This window comes from Calypte anna, chromosome 15 (genome assembly GCF_003957555.1).
Source record: "Calypte anna isolate BGI_N300 chromosome 15, bCalAnn1_v1.p, whole genome shotgun sequence".
NCBI classification, from domain to species: Eukaryota; Metazoa; Chordata; class Aves; order Apodiformes; family Trochilidae; genus Calypte; species Calypte anna.
Window position 1 is genome coordinate 7,029,695 of NC_044261.1, and position 19,086 is coordinate 7,048,780.

Sequence of the window (19,086 nt, forward strand, 5' to 3'; positions counted from 1 at the left end):
AAACCCCACAAGAAACCAACTGCATACACACAAGCTTCCAGACATTTAATTACAAAATATATGCCTATGACAGACATCAACAAGCCCACAGGAAGATTCCTGCTTCAGTATTCAGTGCAGCCTCAATAAATATTTCAAGTTTTCAAATGGATGCTTTGCACAATTTCCATTTGCACAAGTGCCAGAAGGAAAAATACAACACAGGCTTAAAGCAAAACCAGAGTATTTTCCTGTAAAACTTTAATTGGCAAACTGACACTATATAATCTGTACATCATTGCCTCTGAGCTGTTGTTAAAAAATTAAAGCTGTATCGAAAGGACTGCTTTGTTAAATTAACACATTATGCATACCAGACATAATCTGCTAGGGAAAGGAAATAGCTTTGAGTCAAAAATGCACAGATTGTTATGGTTGTCATTGACAGAGGCTGAGCCAAGCAAGGTAAGCAGACAAAAGCATCTTAACATGCCTCCTGCACAGACACATGCCCTTACAAACACACAGACTTTATTTCAAAAGCTGAACAAACCCAACAGACAAGCAGGATTTCATCATGGTGATTGTTACAGCCAGAAATCACACACCAGATTGTGTGAATTCAGTAGGAAGCTTTGATGATGTGCAGGTAGAAGGTTGAGGAAGCTGGAAGAGGGTGCTCCTGAGCCCACCTTTGCTTTTATTCCAAGGCTGGCAGTGAGGAAGGGGCTACAGCCCCCAGTGTTAGCATCATGGCCTTGATGGATGTGGGTGCTACAGACCAGCCACGGGAGCCTCTCCTCCTTGGATCCAAGACATCCCAGCCCCTTGCTCCAGTGGGATGCACTCTCTTCCCCATGGCTGCCCAGCAGCATCTGCAGGATGCCAGGCATTGTCAGGATGAGGATGGGAACATGAAAAGCAGGAGAAGCTGAACTGCAAGCTGCAGGACAGAAGCTGAGGGGCTTGGTAGAAGGAGAGAGATGGTCAGGAAGGGACGGGGACAAGCGGCACAGAGCTCCTTATCCTCAAGGCACAAAACACAAAAATGAGGTGGATCTTCCCTTCAGAATAACCCTACCCATTTTTGTAAATACTCAGTAAAACACTCTCCATCTGTACACCTTCACGTTCGATGTAGACAAGTGCCACTACCATATTTTCATGTTAGAGAAACTCCGGCACTGAGGCTCAGAGCAACTGCCCAAGGCCTCTTGAAAAGTATTAATTTGAAACCTCACTTGCTCAGGGCCTCTCTCTGAAGCTTGTCCATCCTAATCCTGAGGTTTGCTCAGCAATTATATGAGAAAGAGAAACCAAGTACCCTAAGTGGTCCCAAGGATATGATCTGTTTTAATCTCTGCAAGCCCATGTCACAGCCACCATCATTTCAGCTTCATATTAGTCCAAGTGCATCGAGCAGGTTATGCTTTGAAAAGTGATCCATCACTTTGTGTGCCCAAACTCCTGACAATGTGACAGTCTCAAAGAGGCCAAGTTTTCTAAAAATATGGAGCACGCTCCCTTGGAAAAGACTGGCTCCTCTCCTATGTTTCAAGTTGTTCACCTCTGAATTTGCAGTGCCAAAGTAATCTTGGAAGAGCTGAACTCTCCTATGTACTCAAATAACATTTTAGAGCTCTGCACGCGATGGTCTGTTAGCTCTGTTCTGTGCACCAGGAGGCTGAGGCAGCACAGTGCTGAAGAGAGGTTAACAGTTTTGAGGCTTTTAAGATAAGCAAAATTTCCCTTGACGTTGTAAACTCTTCAGGTGGTTAGAGACAACAGTTTCTGCTTTTTTGATGTCTTCTCAGAAAAGAGCTCAGATAATCTTATCAGTCTCTGGGGTGACCATCAGATAACCAAGCTATTCCTGTCTGAACCACTCAATGCATCTCCACCTTCCTGTCACTGGCAATCCACAAGACAACCAGGGGATTCAAGCTAACCACACAGCTCACAACTTAACTGATTAAGTAGGTGGGAACTGATGCCAGCTCAGCTCAAAGTGTCTTTCTCTGCTAACCAGAAGCTAGCCACAAGCTGTAGAGGGGAATGACCACAGATAACACACTGATACCAAAACTGTTTGGTGAAGTTGCAGTTTCCTGTTCGAGTGCTCTCAAAATCTTTTAGAAATCAATCTTCAGCAGGAAACTGCCTGCAGTTAAACAGGCTGTCTAGGTTGTCCTGTGGCATGTATTACTGACACTTGTTTTCAAGGGACCATTTATTATACTCTCTCCTGCTTTCTTACCCAGCTCTCCAGAATGAACTGAATTAGGGCTATTCAGACACCAGTAAGTTCTTAGGGGAGGGGAAGATACTTAGAAGAAGCCTGTGACCACGCTTCACGAAATCACAGAATCATCCAGGTTGGAAAGGACCTCTGAGACCATCAAGTCCAACCCTTAATCCACTACCACTGTGGTTACCAGAGCAAGTGCCACATTCAGTCTCTTTTTAAAAACATCCAGGGATGAAGAATCCACCACCTCCCTGGGCAGCCCATTCCAATGCCTGATCACCCTCTCTGTAAAGAATTTTTATCTAATATCTAACCTAATATCTATCTAACCTTCACACATTTAATTCCATGCCTGCCAGTTACAGTGTTTGGAGGCCTTGGGTATCTTCACTGTGATATCCTAATCTTCATTCTTTGAGCTCTTTTTCTCTTAAACCAGTGTGCTACTTGGCCTAGATGTTACTAAGCAGCTTTGGAAGAGCAGTATGAATACAGTGGGGAAAACATGTCCTGGGAAATGGAAGAGGAGTTTTGATCTAAATTTGATCACAAGCTTTACAATCATATTTGTGTTAACACCTGCTTGTATTTTGCTGCAAAGAATGCTTATACAGAAAAGCCTTTGAAATGACTGGTTTTGAGAAGAAATTTGGAATTTTTGCTTGATTACAAGTATCCCACTAAGTTTCACTCCTCAGCTGCTGCTGCCCAGAATCTGAAGGTCTCTAGTCTTCACCTAGTGAAGTCTGTAAAAAATTTCCTGCATTGACACCATTTGCTGTCCTTAAGTAGGCAGAAAGAAGGGCACGTGGCTTTGGCCACGAAACAGGACATCACTTTTGGAGTTCTAATAGCTCTCATAAAGATATGATGATACATGGAAATTAGTTCACCAAGAATAATTCTGAAGAGTAATATTAAACTATAGTCTGCAACTGAAGGTAGGGTGAAACCCCACAGACAGCAATTATGTTTTCACTTCTCAGCTCTAGCAAGTGCATGTGCCACAAGGCAAAATAAAGCAGTCAGCCACTGCAAGTTGATGGCAGTTTCATTAATCTACTAAAAACAGGTATGGGTTTTACCCATCTCAATCTAACAATTCTTTCCTTTGGTAATTACCAGCTTGCCTGAGTATGAAGCTGCAAGAGTTAAAAGCACAAACTGTGAAGACCAAACCATTTTTCACCTGCACCACCTAATTACTACAATATGTCCAAAAATTCTTCTGCTTGGATTAGATGGTTTCGAGGGTAGCATGAAGCACACCAACATCTTGTATGACCATGTCCAGAAAAGCTAAGAACCACACACACCAGCTTCTGAATCAAACCCAAAACTTCCTTTTGCTTACAGATAGCAAAGTACCAGCCTGAAATACTGGACTGAGCTTTGCAGACACCTAGCATTTACACAGTCCTAACATGGTTCTCAAAGACTACCAGTGTCTTGAGGTTTTCTGGAGAACACATGTGGTGAATTAATCAGACAAGCAAATTCCTCAGGATACTACAGATCTAGGCTGTAAGTGTTAAGACATACTAAGTCTTATCCATCATCTAGCACAGAGATGAAATGCAGACAGTAAAGGTATGAATCAGGCTACATTCCTGGGGAAACCACTGCAGACATGTCCACACTGATGTAACTGTATGCCAATTTTCCATCATTCCGGTTGCAAAACTCTGAATATTCACCACCAATAGCACAATAATGCATAAAAAAATGAATAAATAAACCAGTTATTTCTACTAAAATCTAGATGTGATAGCACTCAAGTCTGTAACTCAGCAGCACCATTTAAGGACCACGAGCGCTTACTACATTTTTTAATTATTTTTGAGACATACTAATGCCATAATCAAAAGCAATCTTGAGCTCAAAACTGACCTCGAGGTTACAAGACTAGGGCAAACTGCTCCCTTTCATTGGTAGTAAGTACATTGTACAACCAAGACATTAGCACATACAGGATGGACCACAGGGCTATTTAAAAAGCAGCTTTGCTGGTTCTATCTGTTCCAAGGTGAGTAAACAAAACTTTATAAAAAATAATGAATCTGAAGGTATGACAGAAACAGACAGTTCCCAGAAAACCAAAGCAGAACTCAGTGATGAAGAGCTGTTTTACTCAACCTCCATGCCTTTGAGCTCCTGACCTGTGATGAGCTGAAAAACGAGAGAACATCAACAAGCACTTGAAAAACTAAGCTGAAAAGCTGTGTAACCTGAACTGAAAGTTAAAAAGCTCTCCATTAAAATAGTGTCATTGATCAATGGATTTAAAAAAAAAGACTTAAAATGCCCAACTTTAGGGTAAGGCAATACCTGAATTTTGGAAACCGCCTCCCTAAAGCCATTTAATAAAACAAAGAATTGAGGAAAAAGCACAGACTACTTGGCTCTACCAGCTGCCAAATGGTATTGCAAAAGTCTTCCACCCCTGCCTGATACATATCTCATGCACACACATTACACACAATGGATTCATTTACACTTTTGCCCTTGCTCTGCATCCCTGGCTTTCTAGGATTGCAGTTGGTCCTTTTGGGTTGGGTAAGGAGGATCGTACAGTCTCATTTACTTATTTGCTATAAAGGAAGAAAAGGCACCTTTCTAAAATATTCCCAGCAACTCATAGTGACTGGAACTGGAGCTGAGCACAAGAACTGAAGCTGACCACCAGAATACTGAAACACTCAAGCAGTGGGAAGTGAAAACACTGACCCTGTGGCAGAAACATTTCACATGGCTGACCAGGGTTTCCATCTGAATGCTCCTTTGCAGCAAATCAAGTGCTACAGATGAGAGATCCAATCTCTTCACCAACCATCTTACTCTTGCAGCAGGAGTTTAACCATTCCTAAAAGGCAGCCCAGGAACCCTGGACTCCTCCCAGAACCACCATCTTACAGAAGCAAGCCCAGAACCACTCCTCTCTTCTCTCACCCCCAGGGCCCAGAGGAGTGTTGCCTTTCCACTGCAGATGTAACCACATGCCCCAGCATATTTATATTTTAGCAGCCAGCTTAAACCATGAAGGGAGAAAGAGAGAAACTTCAGCTTGCAGCAGATTTCCCACCATTGGCAGTTTTTCACAGCAGAGCCACCACACCTTCAGCATGTTACTAAAATCTTTTTTTTTTTTGGTGTGAGATCTGACTTACAATTCAATCCATCGTTTTGTTAAATTAAAGTTGCATCTTTGTCTGCAGCTAGGACAGAGGAGAAATTGAAGATCTCCTTCTAATAACGTATCTTGGTTTAAAACAACAACAACAACAAAAGATAAGGAAAAAAATACAAGTGATGAAACAAGTAAAGACCACCAAGCTACAGGAAACCTCCCTTACACTCAGGATATGCAGTGACTACTTTTATCACCAACTCAAACAACTTACTCTCTGTAGGATAGTTTATCTTGGTGCAGTTTAACACAGGAAAAACCATTTTGGGACTGATAAGCAAGCAGTCCCTAAGCAGAAGTACAATTGGATATTCCAGTGAGCTGCATAATTAAATATTTTGAGTCATTTTATAATGTTTTAGATGACAGACTGTCTTCTCTAAGGCCAATAACCCCCTCACCTCCCAAACAGATGCACTTGATCCCTTTTTCTTGTTCTCTCTTGTTCACCTGCTATTAAGGCCAATAAAACATGCTGTTCAGCTTTTATTTCTACACTGGCACTCTGTTAGCAGTGCTGTTCTTTCCTCTGCTGCTCCCCTTGCACTCTGTGGTTTTGGGGGCAGTTATATTCAGGTATGAGAGAAAACAAGAGGGCGTGAACCCCTGTTACTCCCCAGTGTGAATTTCCTCTGAGAAACCTACCACACCACAGCACCCAGCACCACAAACACCCGTGCACTCCAGCAGCCCTCAGGAATGGGCTTTTTTTACCCTCTTCTCTAGTTATAAACCTTAGCACTGCCAATTCTCACTGCACAAGACTACAGAATTAAAGAAAAATTAAAAGCAAATCCCCCCAAGAGGCCCCACACTTAACCCCTGTTCACTGTGCTCATCAGGTAAGTAGCCCTGATTCTAATCAACTGTCTGGTTTAATAATTTTTTTGTTGGTTTTGGTAAAGGGAAAAAAAGTTAAAATAAGGCAAGGAAATCCATGAGAGCAAATAACAATGTGAAAACAGCTGAGACAAACAAGAAATTACCCTGCCCTATTACACAAAGAAAGCTACAGCATATACATGACACAACTGCCTCAGGACAGTCTTTATCAAAAAGGTCCAGAAATAAAGGCCAGATATTCTCAAAATCCTTTGCCTTTCCTCTTCAGCTGGATGTAATCCTTTCCAGGCTGGTGAATTTAAGATGGATTTAGGACAACTCTCCATTTTAGTGTGCAAGGCGCCAGTGACAGCAAGGTTATCCTATCCCAAAAGCCAAGGAGCACTGGGAATTCCAAGAGATGAGTCTCTACTACAATAGCATCTTTCTAGTTAGATTAGAGAGCTGTTCCCTCCCCCCCACACCACCCCAAGCTGATAGCAACGGCAGGGGAGATTAAAAACATGGGTAAAAATCCCACAGAAGTCATATACCCCATCCCTCAAGGGGCTTAGAAGGGCTCACAGTGTCAGCTGGCTGCACTTCCCCTGCAGCTGGGTGGGTTTATGGAAATCAGCATCATCCCATCCTGCTCCAGCCACAGGGACAAAGGGGCTGCACAGGGAGCCTCCCGAGCAGCCCCTCTTGCCAAGGCCACTGGTTCAGGCAGACTGAAATTCTGCCAGAGAAGGGTCTTTGTGCTTACTTATAGCTGCAGAGATGAGTGCAAATTTATGGGACTTTTCATCCTAATTAAAAGCAGAGGTCATCTAAAAAGAAACAGGCTTTCAGAAAAGGGAACTTCTAAAGGAAAATGTGTTGCAAGGAAGTTCACGGGCTTCAGTATTTGTAAAGCTGAAGTATGCAGTTTATTTATGTTTGTACTTCTGCTTAGGCTTTTCATGGGACATTTCAAAAACACTCAAGAGCTCCCACGGATCTGGAATAATATATGCACTAATTACTCAACAGCATTTGAGCTCATGGGTCAGCTTCCAGTGTCAAGAGGCCAGCTCTTGGCTGGCTTACAGCAAGCTGGCTCCACCCCACATGGTGTTCAGAATGAACAAGCTCAGTGAATTCAGCTTGTCCAGGTGAATTCAAACATGGGGTGGCCTCTTGTAAAATGAAGCTAAAAACATGTGAAAAGAAACCCAGCAAAAGTTAAATGCTTTGGACTGATAGTCACAATTATATTCCCGGCTCTCTCAAATTCCTGCTATCTTAAAGTAAGAACTCATTAAAAATTCTTTATGTTTCTATCACACATTATTTTGCTATTTTTGTAATCCTTTGTGCCATCATTATTCTTCCAGGCCACATCACTTTATTCCAGTCCCTTTCTCTCTTTTGAATATCTGTCTTCAAAGAACAAGAGTGTTGCTCCACCTGAAGGGGAACCATCTGCCAGTCTTTTTCTTGTCCAGAAGAAAGAGACAATTATAGTCTCTCTTTTATACTTGGCATCACAGCAAAATGAGATTGATACTTATTTTGGAATTATTACTCCTCTATTCATAAATCTTGTCCAGAAAGTCTTGCTTATGCTGCCAGCTCACAAGCACACTATTGTAGGAAATAGATATTAAATTAACTTTTATCATTTAACTTTGGCTTCAGCTCAGGGAGTTTTAGATTCATAACAAGAGCCCTGTTTCCAATATTGATTTTTGGCAAGGAAAAATGCTAAATTATCAGATGTATCAAATCCAATGAATTTTCCAGGCCAGGTAAGAAATGTTATCTACCTACAGAGGAGAGATTTTTCATTAGTATATGACAAATCAGCAGGTGGAGAAACCCCATTTGTTATGATTCACATTTGCTTCTTGTCACCAAGCATGCTTCCACATCCACAAGCTGACACACACTCAAGAATTCTCAACCTTAAGTATTATATGCTTTATAGTAATAATTTTGTTGATCATTATGTAAGAATTCATCCTTCTCTGGACACCAGTTTCTCTATGGCAGTCTCAAAGATGGCAAGATATATAATCATCCCCTGGGGCCTTGGACCATGCTGCATGTAGGAACTGGTACTGAGCTGAACTCTGTCAGAAAAGATGCTGCTGAAGGTGTTTTTTCCAAGTCTGAAAATTTGGTCCCCAGCCCAAGAGCATCCTTGAAGCACAGAGTGTATCAGGGGAATGCTGCTGGCATGATCTTCAGCAAGCTTCTGTAGCCATTACACTGACACAGTGAACCTGCCTCTGCATGCACCAAGGACTCCTGGCGTGGTAACAGCCCCCTTTAGCAGGGACCATCTGTTTCAGGGTTTCACAGAACTGCACAGAGCTGGCACACAACTAAAACGAGCCATGAAAAGAGCTTTATGGGGTAGACAAACCTGCAAAGAGTCAACAGTTCTGAGGCTGAGGATTACCTATCAGTTTGCAGTCATTCCTGTCTCCTCTTTCCCACTGAGCTCACTGCCCTGGGTACTACCTCCATGCTGCACATCAGGTGAGTTACAGCTCAACAACTGCTGTACAAGCAAATGTGCTCATGGGTGCAAGTTAAAAAGATCTGAATGGGGTAAGGCGGTCATGGGCAGCTGTGCTGGGCAACAGCCCACCATACAGCAGTGATAAGAGGAGGAAAGGCTGTACAGAAGGCTACACAGATCACCACTAGCAACTGGAAAGGCAGTTCCAAAAATCAACAATCAAAAATCAACAGAAACAGTCAGGAAGGAGCAAGCTGGGATATGGCAGATGGTGCAGCAGAGCTCAGGGTGCTCAAAGCCTACCCAGTGCTTGCCTGTACCACCTCAGGTTCCAGCTTCATCTGGGTAACAAGATAATCATTCTCAGGCTGTGTCACCAAGCAGAAGGAAAGGAGGTTGCAGATAGCACTGAGTTGGCTCTGGATGACCCAAGTGTCTCTGCAACCCTTCTGGTGTTTTGCACACTTCTTTCTATCCATGAGCTGCAGTCTGAGTTATCTGAGACACCGGTTTCCGGCGCTCAACAAGGAAGATGTAAAATCAACAGAATTTGATGAGCTGCCAGGGATTTGACTAGGCTGCAAAGACTTTGATATTTTACAGAAGCTCAGAATAAAAATCAGCTGCTGCTGTTGCCAAGTGTGTGTTACTGTTTTTATTAAAAAGAAAATCTTCCAAGAACAAATAAAACCAAACAAAGACGTCTCATCCTCTCGTATTTTGTTCCAAGGTACACTCAGACAGGTTGGTTCACTGGCTATCCATTTCCCATATGCTTTCAAGTTTATTCTTTTATTCACTCCCACATTTTAGCCCCTTCCATTTCAGCAGAGGAACAGCTGCACAGATGCTCTAAAAATAGACTACAGAATTTATTGGAAGAGGGGTTTTGTTTATTTTTGTTAAGCTGCCACATATTCCCCGTTCTATCCTTTTCTGGGCTGTCTACAAAACTGAGCCAAGCTCAGCTGCAGCTCAGGTTTGTCTATAGGATGTGCTCAACCTTATAAACAGTTGCAACTTTTTAGCCATTAATAATAAACTATGCACCAATTTTATGTTCATTTTAACTACTTTCTAACTACATTAGGTCACAAATAGACGTAAACATCATGAATAAATTTGAAAAATAGTGCAAAGGGTGTATATATATCAGTGACATATAAAGACTTCAGCATAGAAGAGATTTCTAATTCTCTGTGTATTTTTTAACAAATCAGTGCATTTTCAGGTGGCCAAGCCTCTCATCCTGTTACAGAAATCTGTTTTGTCTGTTCAGAGGACAGACAGACCTTTCTGACTAAGATCACTTATCTCATTTGTGTGTGCAGGAAGTGTGACAAATGGCTAGAGTAGTTTATCACATGTATGTAACCAACAAGTCATAAAGGGAATAAGATTAAACCTCCATAAACAAACTAGCCTTCTATTTCTCAGCACAGAGGAAGCATACATTTAATAAGATAAGGATATGAAACACATGTTACTGATGAGATAAGGAGCTTACAGAAACAGTACAGACAGATATGTCTCGTGTTATCCAAGGAAATGTAAATGCCATTCAAAACTTTCTTTTGGGAAACACATTTATAAGAATTTTTGCTTGCAAAATCTACAGATAGGCTGTGAAACTATGTGCCAAGTCATCATTAATGCTATTTTTGAAGCTACAATTTAAATCAAGGTGGTGCTGAAGTTAACCAGAGGTTATGTGTTAACTTCAATGACACCAAAATTCAGGGTTATTTCAAGCACAGTTCATATTTAGGCATTTAATGTTCCATGAGAAGTCTGAAGTAAATGAAGTTCTTGGAATATCCAACACTGGAGAGTTATTTAGATACCTGCATTTAGTTTTCTTCTTAACTATAGCTCCAGAGCCTGTAGTTTATATACAAATGGTTTGCTAAGGTTTTGGACATTCCCTGCTCTGACTGCACAGACCTTGTTTGTCTCCTCTCAGCAGGATGTGCTGAACCTTGGATTGGGAATTTTCATACAAGATCCCTATGACAGGTTTTCAGTTCTCCTGTTGCAAATGCACATTTTCTTAAAATTTCTAAGATGGAAAATTTCTTAAAACGTGCATTTTCTACACGTTTCTGAAAGCAAACATCTCTGCAGGGATGGCTGAAGCAAGTGAATGGTGGAGCGTGCACATTTGAAATGAGTTAATTAAAAATGAACATGCACAAAGTGGTTTGTGGTATTTAAACAGCTGCTTATGAAACCCAGTACAAGAACTTCACCAAGTAATGGTATATATCATCAGTCTGCAAGTGACAGTCTTCCACAACACAAACCATGAACAGATAACAGGAGGAGCACTCAATACAAGAAGAGTGTCTCCACTGTGCCTCCTACCAGCACTATTTTTTAAGCATGCTTCCACCATGTCTGGCAAACAACCCATTTGATGTAGAAAGAGCCAAAATACTGACCTAGTGGTTCACATATAGCTGCTCTCATGAGGAAATGAGAACTGTTACAACATACTATGGACAAGGCCTGGTTTGGGGCCAGTTGTCTTGAACTGGTGTTTGAGCATCTCTCTGCCACCTGGGAGAGTCAGCTTCCAATGCAGGTTTGGGCCAGCAAGGTCTGGCAGTGCTGGAAGTGACAGTCTCTGCCTTATGCTAAATCAATTCAGAGCAGCATCAGAGTCTTAAGGGAAATGGTCAGCTTCAACAGCTGGCACATGGTGAGGCAGAAGACAGTTTAATAGGGAAAATGACAACCCATAAGGAAAAGCCCCCCCAGCTCACACCACTCATGATCTCAAAATACTGCCTTGGCACACAGAAAGCTCTTGCCTCCCTTGAGAAGTTACGGGTTGGCTAAAGAAAAGAACCTTGTCCTCACACATGCACAGAGAAGGAGCTAGAAATTTTCTCAAAATAATTTCTCTGAGACACAAAAGTAAATTTTTTAACAGCCAGCAATGGAGGAAAAACAGTCTTCTGATTTATTAGCCTGAGACTAAAAAGAATTCTTTGGCCTTTTTCCATTAAGATTTCGCAACCTATGTTATAGCCAGCGGGAAATTGTTTAATTCCCAAACCATGCCTTCAGTCATAAAATTGGTGAAGATGATTCATTATTATTTATGTGGTGCCACAGGCATGCATGGCATTTTATAGACAAATAGAAGGAACACCATCTGCCTTTGGAAGCCTAGGTGAATCCAACTGTTCATGTGTATGGGAAGCAGCGCTCAACTGGTCCCAGAGTAAACATTCCTCATCCCTCAACAAAGTAATGATACTCACCTGGGATGCTGGGAAGATTTAGACAGGAGGATACTTAGGAGACATGTCATTACTGTCTAAAAATTTGTGACATTATTTCATTAAAACTGTGAGGCTTTTCAAGTCATCCATTATTTTGTAATGGCTTTATGTTCTTAGTCTTCTATCATGAACTTCTGATAATATGTGTGATAGCATGTGACAGTGTCACCATGAAATCAGACCACAAATTCTGCACTTCATAGCAGTTTTTTCTCTGTGGGTAAAGCACTAGGTAGAAGCCACAGCTTCCACCATGTAACTCTAAAAATATAACAAATCACTGAAAGAAAATAATTCATGAGTATTGCAAGGGAAAGAAGGAAAAAGGAAAAAAAAAAAAGGTGTACCAGGTCTCCACATCAACTTCCTGAAACACAGAAAACCCACCCTTGCTCTGGTCTATGAAAAGTGAGCAGTTAGAGCTCTTACTTGGTAAGATACAGAGCTTGGGACCATTCACCTAAAAGGCAAAACTTTGTCATGGCAGAGGTCAAGAAAACAGCAATTATTGTCAGTAAGTGCAGGCAGGAATTAGCTGCACTGGGACGTTCCACTTCAGATTTTTCGCATAAGACAAGCACACACCATCTACAACCTTTGTATTTGCAATGAGGGTATAATTAACTTCTTGGCTGAGAAAACAGAGTATTATAACAGATATCTACACACTATATATTTGTTTTGAGAGTCAGATATAATGTGATTCCAGCAATTTTGATATTGACATTGCTGAGACACTCACATCCTCTCCTATTTCCTTATTAATAGATACAATAAGGTTCAAGTGCCTGCCTTTTTGGACAGCTGAGCAGCAAAGGTACCCAACAAATAATTAAACACCTCTACATGACGAAATGTCATTATTGCACACACAAATAAGGTACATGTGAACAGAAATGTATGTGCAGACATGTCCTGGCCCTGAAACACCAGCCCTAGAACACAGGTACCCATGGCACTCCTGTAAGAAAACACCAGCAACAGCCTCCTCTGAAAATGAGGGAGCTTGTTTTATAACTCAGAGGTTGCAAATAAGAGAATATAAACTTTTTTATTCAGACTCGTATGGGTTACAATTCTGCTTAAAATGGAGTAATCTTGTCTTTTATTCTTTGTATTTTATGTATTTAACACACAAATGAAAACCTGCAAGGGGGAGGGAGGAGAGGAGGGAAGCATTTCCCACCTGTGCTGAAAACTCACCCCATTCTCATCTTTTAATTCTCAGGAAGTGACTATCTCACAGTGCAAAAAGCCCTCCCTATACGTAAAAAATGAAACTGAAGCAGCACCCATCCTCCTAATGTGTTCTCACATGTCCCCTGTCAGGTGCTATGACATTCCTGTACTCTAATCCTATTGTTTTATGTTCTGCATTTCTTTCATGTCAGTGGATATGCAATAGGTAGTGTAAACCTCTGCAATCAACATCAACAGAAGTGAAAGAATTAGCTGTAAAATGACTTACGGAGTAGCCTCTTCCTGAAAGCGATTGAGCAGAACTCTGTGGGAGGAAACAATATGCCACAGTAAGTAATGCAAGAGATTCTATGTAATGTAAGATAAGAATCATTTTGTGATTCCCTCCCCCAGCCCAGTAGACTCCTTAGGGGAAAAACTTCACAACCAGAACACCTCAAATAATCTTCTGACATTCTGCACACTGCCACAGGAGTAACGGGCAAAGAGCACTTCCAAGTGAGGGCTCCAGGGTTATTTCAGACAAGGGTTTCACAGGCTAGAGCAGGCCTTTGACAGCACCTCCCAACTAAGGTAAAAGCTCACAGCATGAGACACATCTTTGTAGCAGAGAAGTTTGCATTTTGAACTGTCCCTCTTCAGTATGTAACAGCAGCTTCCAAGGAACAACACGTGTGTGTAAGGATGCTCTCCTGAATCAGGGCTGAACATTTTGCCTCATCAACTCCAACTCTCAATCACGTAACCATATATCCCATCTCCCATTTCCCCCTGTGAATTCGTGAGCCTCCAGACTTCATTACTGCAGTGTTACCATATGACAACTCTGTCTGAAACAATAGCAGCAAAGCACTAATTTATCATCTCTCAGAGCTTTGATAAGCATTCAGTCCCTTTTAAGTTAAATTACATTGTTTATACCTACTTCTCATTTCAGCTCCTCTTTCTCCTTTCTCTACCACATTCTTACCTCCTTCACATGCTCCTAAATAATTTGGTTCTTTTCCTTTTCATTAGGCTATCTCCAGTCACTTGGATCCCTTTCCCCTCTACAACCCAAGTCTGTCAAGGTGCTGTTTTTCACTGGCAATGGCTTTCTGAAAGCAGCTAAATGAATTCCACCTCTCTCTGCAGCTGCTGCTAGAAGCCTTCTTTTCGGAAATTAAAAAGAAGCCAGGAACAGTGGTGCCATACGATACCACACAACCCAGCAAGTTCTCTGCAGGCCAATTTCCAAGTGTGATTTATAATCACGATGCCCTCACTACGTGATTTTATTAAACATGATTCAGGGAGTCTTAACAGTCCTGTTTGCAAGACTGATGTTCTAGTGGGTACCAAAGCCTGAGCAAAAATAAGAAATTCTTGCAGGCTGATTTTTAAGGCTGAAGATTTTTTTTTTCAGCACAGCTACAAGTTACAGTGTTAGCAAATAACCACAACAGCACCATACCCAGAAGAGATGGATGCAAACTCATTGCAGACTACCGCAAATGCTTGTAATTTTCCACCAGTAGATAAGAGTTACTTTGTATGACCAGTTTGCAAACCTTTTGATCAGAAAATACCTAGATACACACAAAAACCTTTCCAGCCTGTTGTGCTCAATGGAAAACCCAGTTCTTGTTGGCTTGTCCAAGCCCAATCTGTGCCACTGTCTTGCAGCTGCCCCAGGCACCAGACAAGTAATTTTTCAGCCAAGGGTCCATGGAAGAAACTTTCCAAAGCAAAAAAGGGACAATGGCAAAGCCCTACAATTAAGTGAGTGTGCTGCTGGAAGAAGGTTTTCCCATTAACACTCCCACCAGCTGGCTCAGGTACCAGTGTGCCAGATGGAGGGAAAGCTGTGGCACAGCCCTTCCCAGGTCTTACACACAGCTCTGCAGCTGATGTGTGACTGGGTGCCAGACCCCATTCCTGGCTCGCAGCACCTGCACTTCTGTCCTGCTGTATCTCAGGAGACCTCTGCTCTGCAGGGAAAGGACAGATTTCACAGAGTCTGAGACATGAACTGCTAATGGTGTTTTAACCATATCACACATTGATTTGGCCTCTGCCTTCAAATGCTACAAAAAAGAAGTTATTTACAAACTTCAGTATTGTAAACAGCACAGAACTACAGCTACAGACTGGTGAAATGAAGGGCTGTAGCATTTATCTCTGCTTTTGAGAAACTAAGACAAACCTATCCGAAATGCTTTTTAAAAGCACCTCAAACAACTCATGGCATTCAGTCTTGTACAGAAAAAAAAGTTTAATAATGCTATCCTGCTATCTATGTAAGTCTGTTGAACACCTAAACACGGTCATCTTCTCTGACACCTTGGATAGCTTGTTCAGGCAGCTCACCTAAAGTACACACAGAAATGAGAAGAGGGCAAATTACCTGCTCAGTGAGGTGGGAGGAAAGGAAAAAAGGTGGCAGTTCTCAATCTCCACCCCACCAACTCAGATGTAATAAAGATTGACAAGGTCTAATAAATTGGAAATAACCAAAACCAGAAACAAGAGGTTTCATTAGAAGCTTCTCTCAAGGGAAACAGCCTCTCAGAACACTTTCACTTTAACAGTTATTATCCATCTTTGAGTCTTGCGCACAACTAAAATATTTACCTGGGATGGAGAAGAGCCTTGAACAACAAACTCAAATGAGCTAACAACAGACCTGCTTTCCTCAGATAACTTAGAGGCATCCCAAGCTATCCAAGAACCCCAGGAATATGCAGACCACTCATTTAAAACCACTGAGTAGAAAACAATAAAAACAGTTGCTGAATAAAATATTACATTGGAAATAATTTAAACGGAATGGCTATTTACTCTGCCATTTTTGACATCTAAGAATTTCTTCCTCCCTTACAAGTTTGAACATTAACATTCCTGGAAATCAGAGGGGGGGAAAGGGCTCCCTCCTCTTAGAATTTTTATTGCATTTGTATAAAAGTTAGTCACTGGTGAATACTTTGGATTCAACTCGTAAAATTCTTTCCAACAATTAGGTTTACACACAGCCATGTCCCACACTCTCCAGAGCTGTTTGCATGCATTTTTCTGCACATCTAACAAACCACTATTTCTTTCTTGGTTAGCTGGGAACACTGCAGGCTCCTTAGGAGGATCCATACCCACTGCCACATGTAGAAACTTTGAAAGCCCCAGCTAGTATCAGCTATGAGTGCCAGAGCAGAACAGTTTGCATGCAACTGTGATGGATGTTGCTAAAGAATAAAATCTTTGGGGGTTGATATAAAGATAGCTCAATCCATATGTCTCTATATCAAGATCAAATAATGAGAAAAGTAATCAATCATGGCTGCAAATATAAGAAATCGTAGTGGAAGTTTCATTTGGCACCTATTCAAAGTTGAAGAAACCTCCTCTGACTATGAATGAGTGCTTGTCTAGCAAGAGCAGTTACTGGGGCAAATCTTCAGCAGGAATGACTTACAAAGGCTCTCACCTAAAGGACAGAAGCACTTACATGGAGGGCCATCATATCAGTCTTACTCTCAAAATAGCCTATTTGCTACTTTGGACAATTTTCTCCTTGTCTGAATGTACATCAAGCAGCAGGGCCAATGGTCACCAGAGTACCCAGCTAGCCACACTCATGTTAGTGCTGCACTGACGAGCACAACGCCTGCCTGGCAGCTTTGGTTCACTTCAGACCAACACCCAGAGCACCCTTACTGCTTCCACCCAGGCACCCAAGCTCAGGTCTTCAAATGCTGCACAAAGAAAGCACCACAAGCAAAAAAGATGCAGCCAAACACACAAAGATCACGACCCCACCCAGCCAACTCCCTGCAGCCGGAGACAGAACAGCTGCCAAATTCCTGCCCTTCCCAAAACCTTTCCATCAGCAAAGCCCAATTCTGCAGAAGAAGTGGGAGATGGGGACAGCTGTGTGCCCACACACCCCAAGTGCTGCCTGCCCATGGCCAGGGTCTGCCAGCTCTCCAGTGCTGGTGCTGTGGTGGGCACATCCCTGCTGTGCCTGCAGACCCTGCAGCTCCCATGGGAAGCAACCCTGAACAAACCCTTGTGGAGGGCAGAGGCCCCTCTCTGCCTGGCTTGAATAGTGGCTTTTGTGCCTCTCAGGCCTCTTTCAGCACTGTCTGTCAGATGCTGGGTTTCTAGGGGAGACTGTTATTAGTTAGGGGCAAAATGAGTGTGGTCTGTGCATTTAATGACGCATAAGTGGAACTACAGTGCTAGATGGCATTTGTGCATAAAGATAAATGGCTTATAATATTTTGCAGATGATGTGCTCTTTTACAACTAAAGATTTTTGGTTCCTTTTAAGCCCAAGGTTAAAAACAAAACCAGACAGCACAGACAAGACATTTCAGCTATGTCACAGAGTGAATTATTTCTACCCTGGGATAGCTCTCGCATTAATCACACTGGATATAGGAAAAAAAAATACACCTTTCTGGCAGCAAAGACAAAATCTTACTCTTGAACGACTTCACTATCCCCCCCAATGATGTCCGTGACAGACTGAGTTACACTGCAATCTGCAATTGTTTGCAAAAGATTTCTTCCTTTATTCCTGATAAACACAATGATTGCAATTTGGAAAAGAAAATCATGACATGACAAAATCTCACCAATAACCTTCAGTGGGTTTTCCAAGATCATCTGTTAAACTGACAGGAAAATTTAATTCCCCTGTATAAATAAAAGCATGGCCTTCCAAGTCTTCTCATGATGCAAGAGAAATCAAAACGCCCTGTGTTCAGTTTCTTAAAGCCATTGGGTTATTTATTTACTAGAAGGACAGTAGGAAGGGCTCTAAAACCCAGTAATAATCAAGGTAATAAGGTACCTAAAGTCAATTTCTCACTCTCAGTAAGTCAGGCAGGATTCAACTTGGATCTTTTGAATCTTTGACATATGAACTCACTATAAGGGGATTAAATAAAAGCAGGTGATGACCACATGACCACAAAATTAGCTCTTGCTTATAGGATTAATTTCCCTCCTCTTTGGCTAAAAGACCAAAATTTGCATATTCCAGAAACATCAAGAGTTCATTCCATCTTTTCTGAAATGTGCCACTTTTGTTGTCTGTCACCAAAAGTATATCAAGCACTTCCTAAGTCAGCACTGAAATAGCAGTTTTGGCCAAACAGCTATTCCTATGTAGGCACAGGACAGTCCCCAAAAAGAGCCTCCAAGCCCTATTACTAATGCCAACCCCGTATTAGTGTGGAAACTGAGGCAAGGAAAGGCTTACACATGCCCAGTGTCACCACAGGAGTCCCCAGCAGAGGATGGACCTGAGGCACACTTCCCAACTCCTATTTAGTCCCTCTTCTTCCCTTGCTGAATCACAGGTCTGAAGTTATCATATAGCCTGATTTGGTTGATTAGCACTCAGCAGATTTAATCTATAACACAGAAAGCTAATTTTTAATTATGCTTTATAGCATTTGTTCAGGATAAAAACTCACCTCAGCTGTACCTGTCTTCCTCCATTTCTTGGCTACCCCAATTCTGCAGTCAGATAGGGCTGAGGCAGAAGGCAGCCTGTGTGTTTACCTGGCATTTACAGAACATTCAACAACAGACTATTGGCTCAGCTTTGAAAACTGCAGAAATCTGGTATTTCCTTTCCAAGCAAGTTCCTTATAAAACTCAAATGTCTTGGAACAAGAGGACTAAGTGGGAAGGAAAACAAAAAGGGCCAAGGGCAGAGGATAGCCCAGACCCTGACACAGAGTTTGTTATTGCAATTAATTTCCACAGTCACACTCCTATCTGTTAATACAATGAGTTCAATTGACTTGGCAAAGGTCACACAGTGCATCTGATGTTCACTTAGATTAGAAACCAGGACCTGACA

General features: G+C 41.9%; 1 protein-coding gene across 17 annotated transcripts in view; it reads right to left on the reverse strand.

Annotated features, from left to right (window-relative positions):
* FBRSL1 (fibrosin like 1) overlaps positions 1–19,086 on the reverse strand; it is a 515,430-nt gene that overhangs the window by 262,954 nt on the left and 233,390 nt on the right. For 13 of the 17 annotated variants that reach the window (XM_030460348.1, XM_030460355.1, XM_030460343.1 and 10 more), the window contains one exon: positions 13,504–13,539. The exons of the other annotated variants lie outside the window; for them this stretch is intronic. In XM_030460348.1, coding sequence (XP_030316208.1) covers positions 13,504–13,539 — 36 coding nt within the window. The remainder of the gene's footprint in view (positions 1–13,503; positions 13,540–19,086) is intronic. 17 annotated transcript variants of the gene reach the window in all.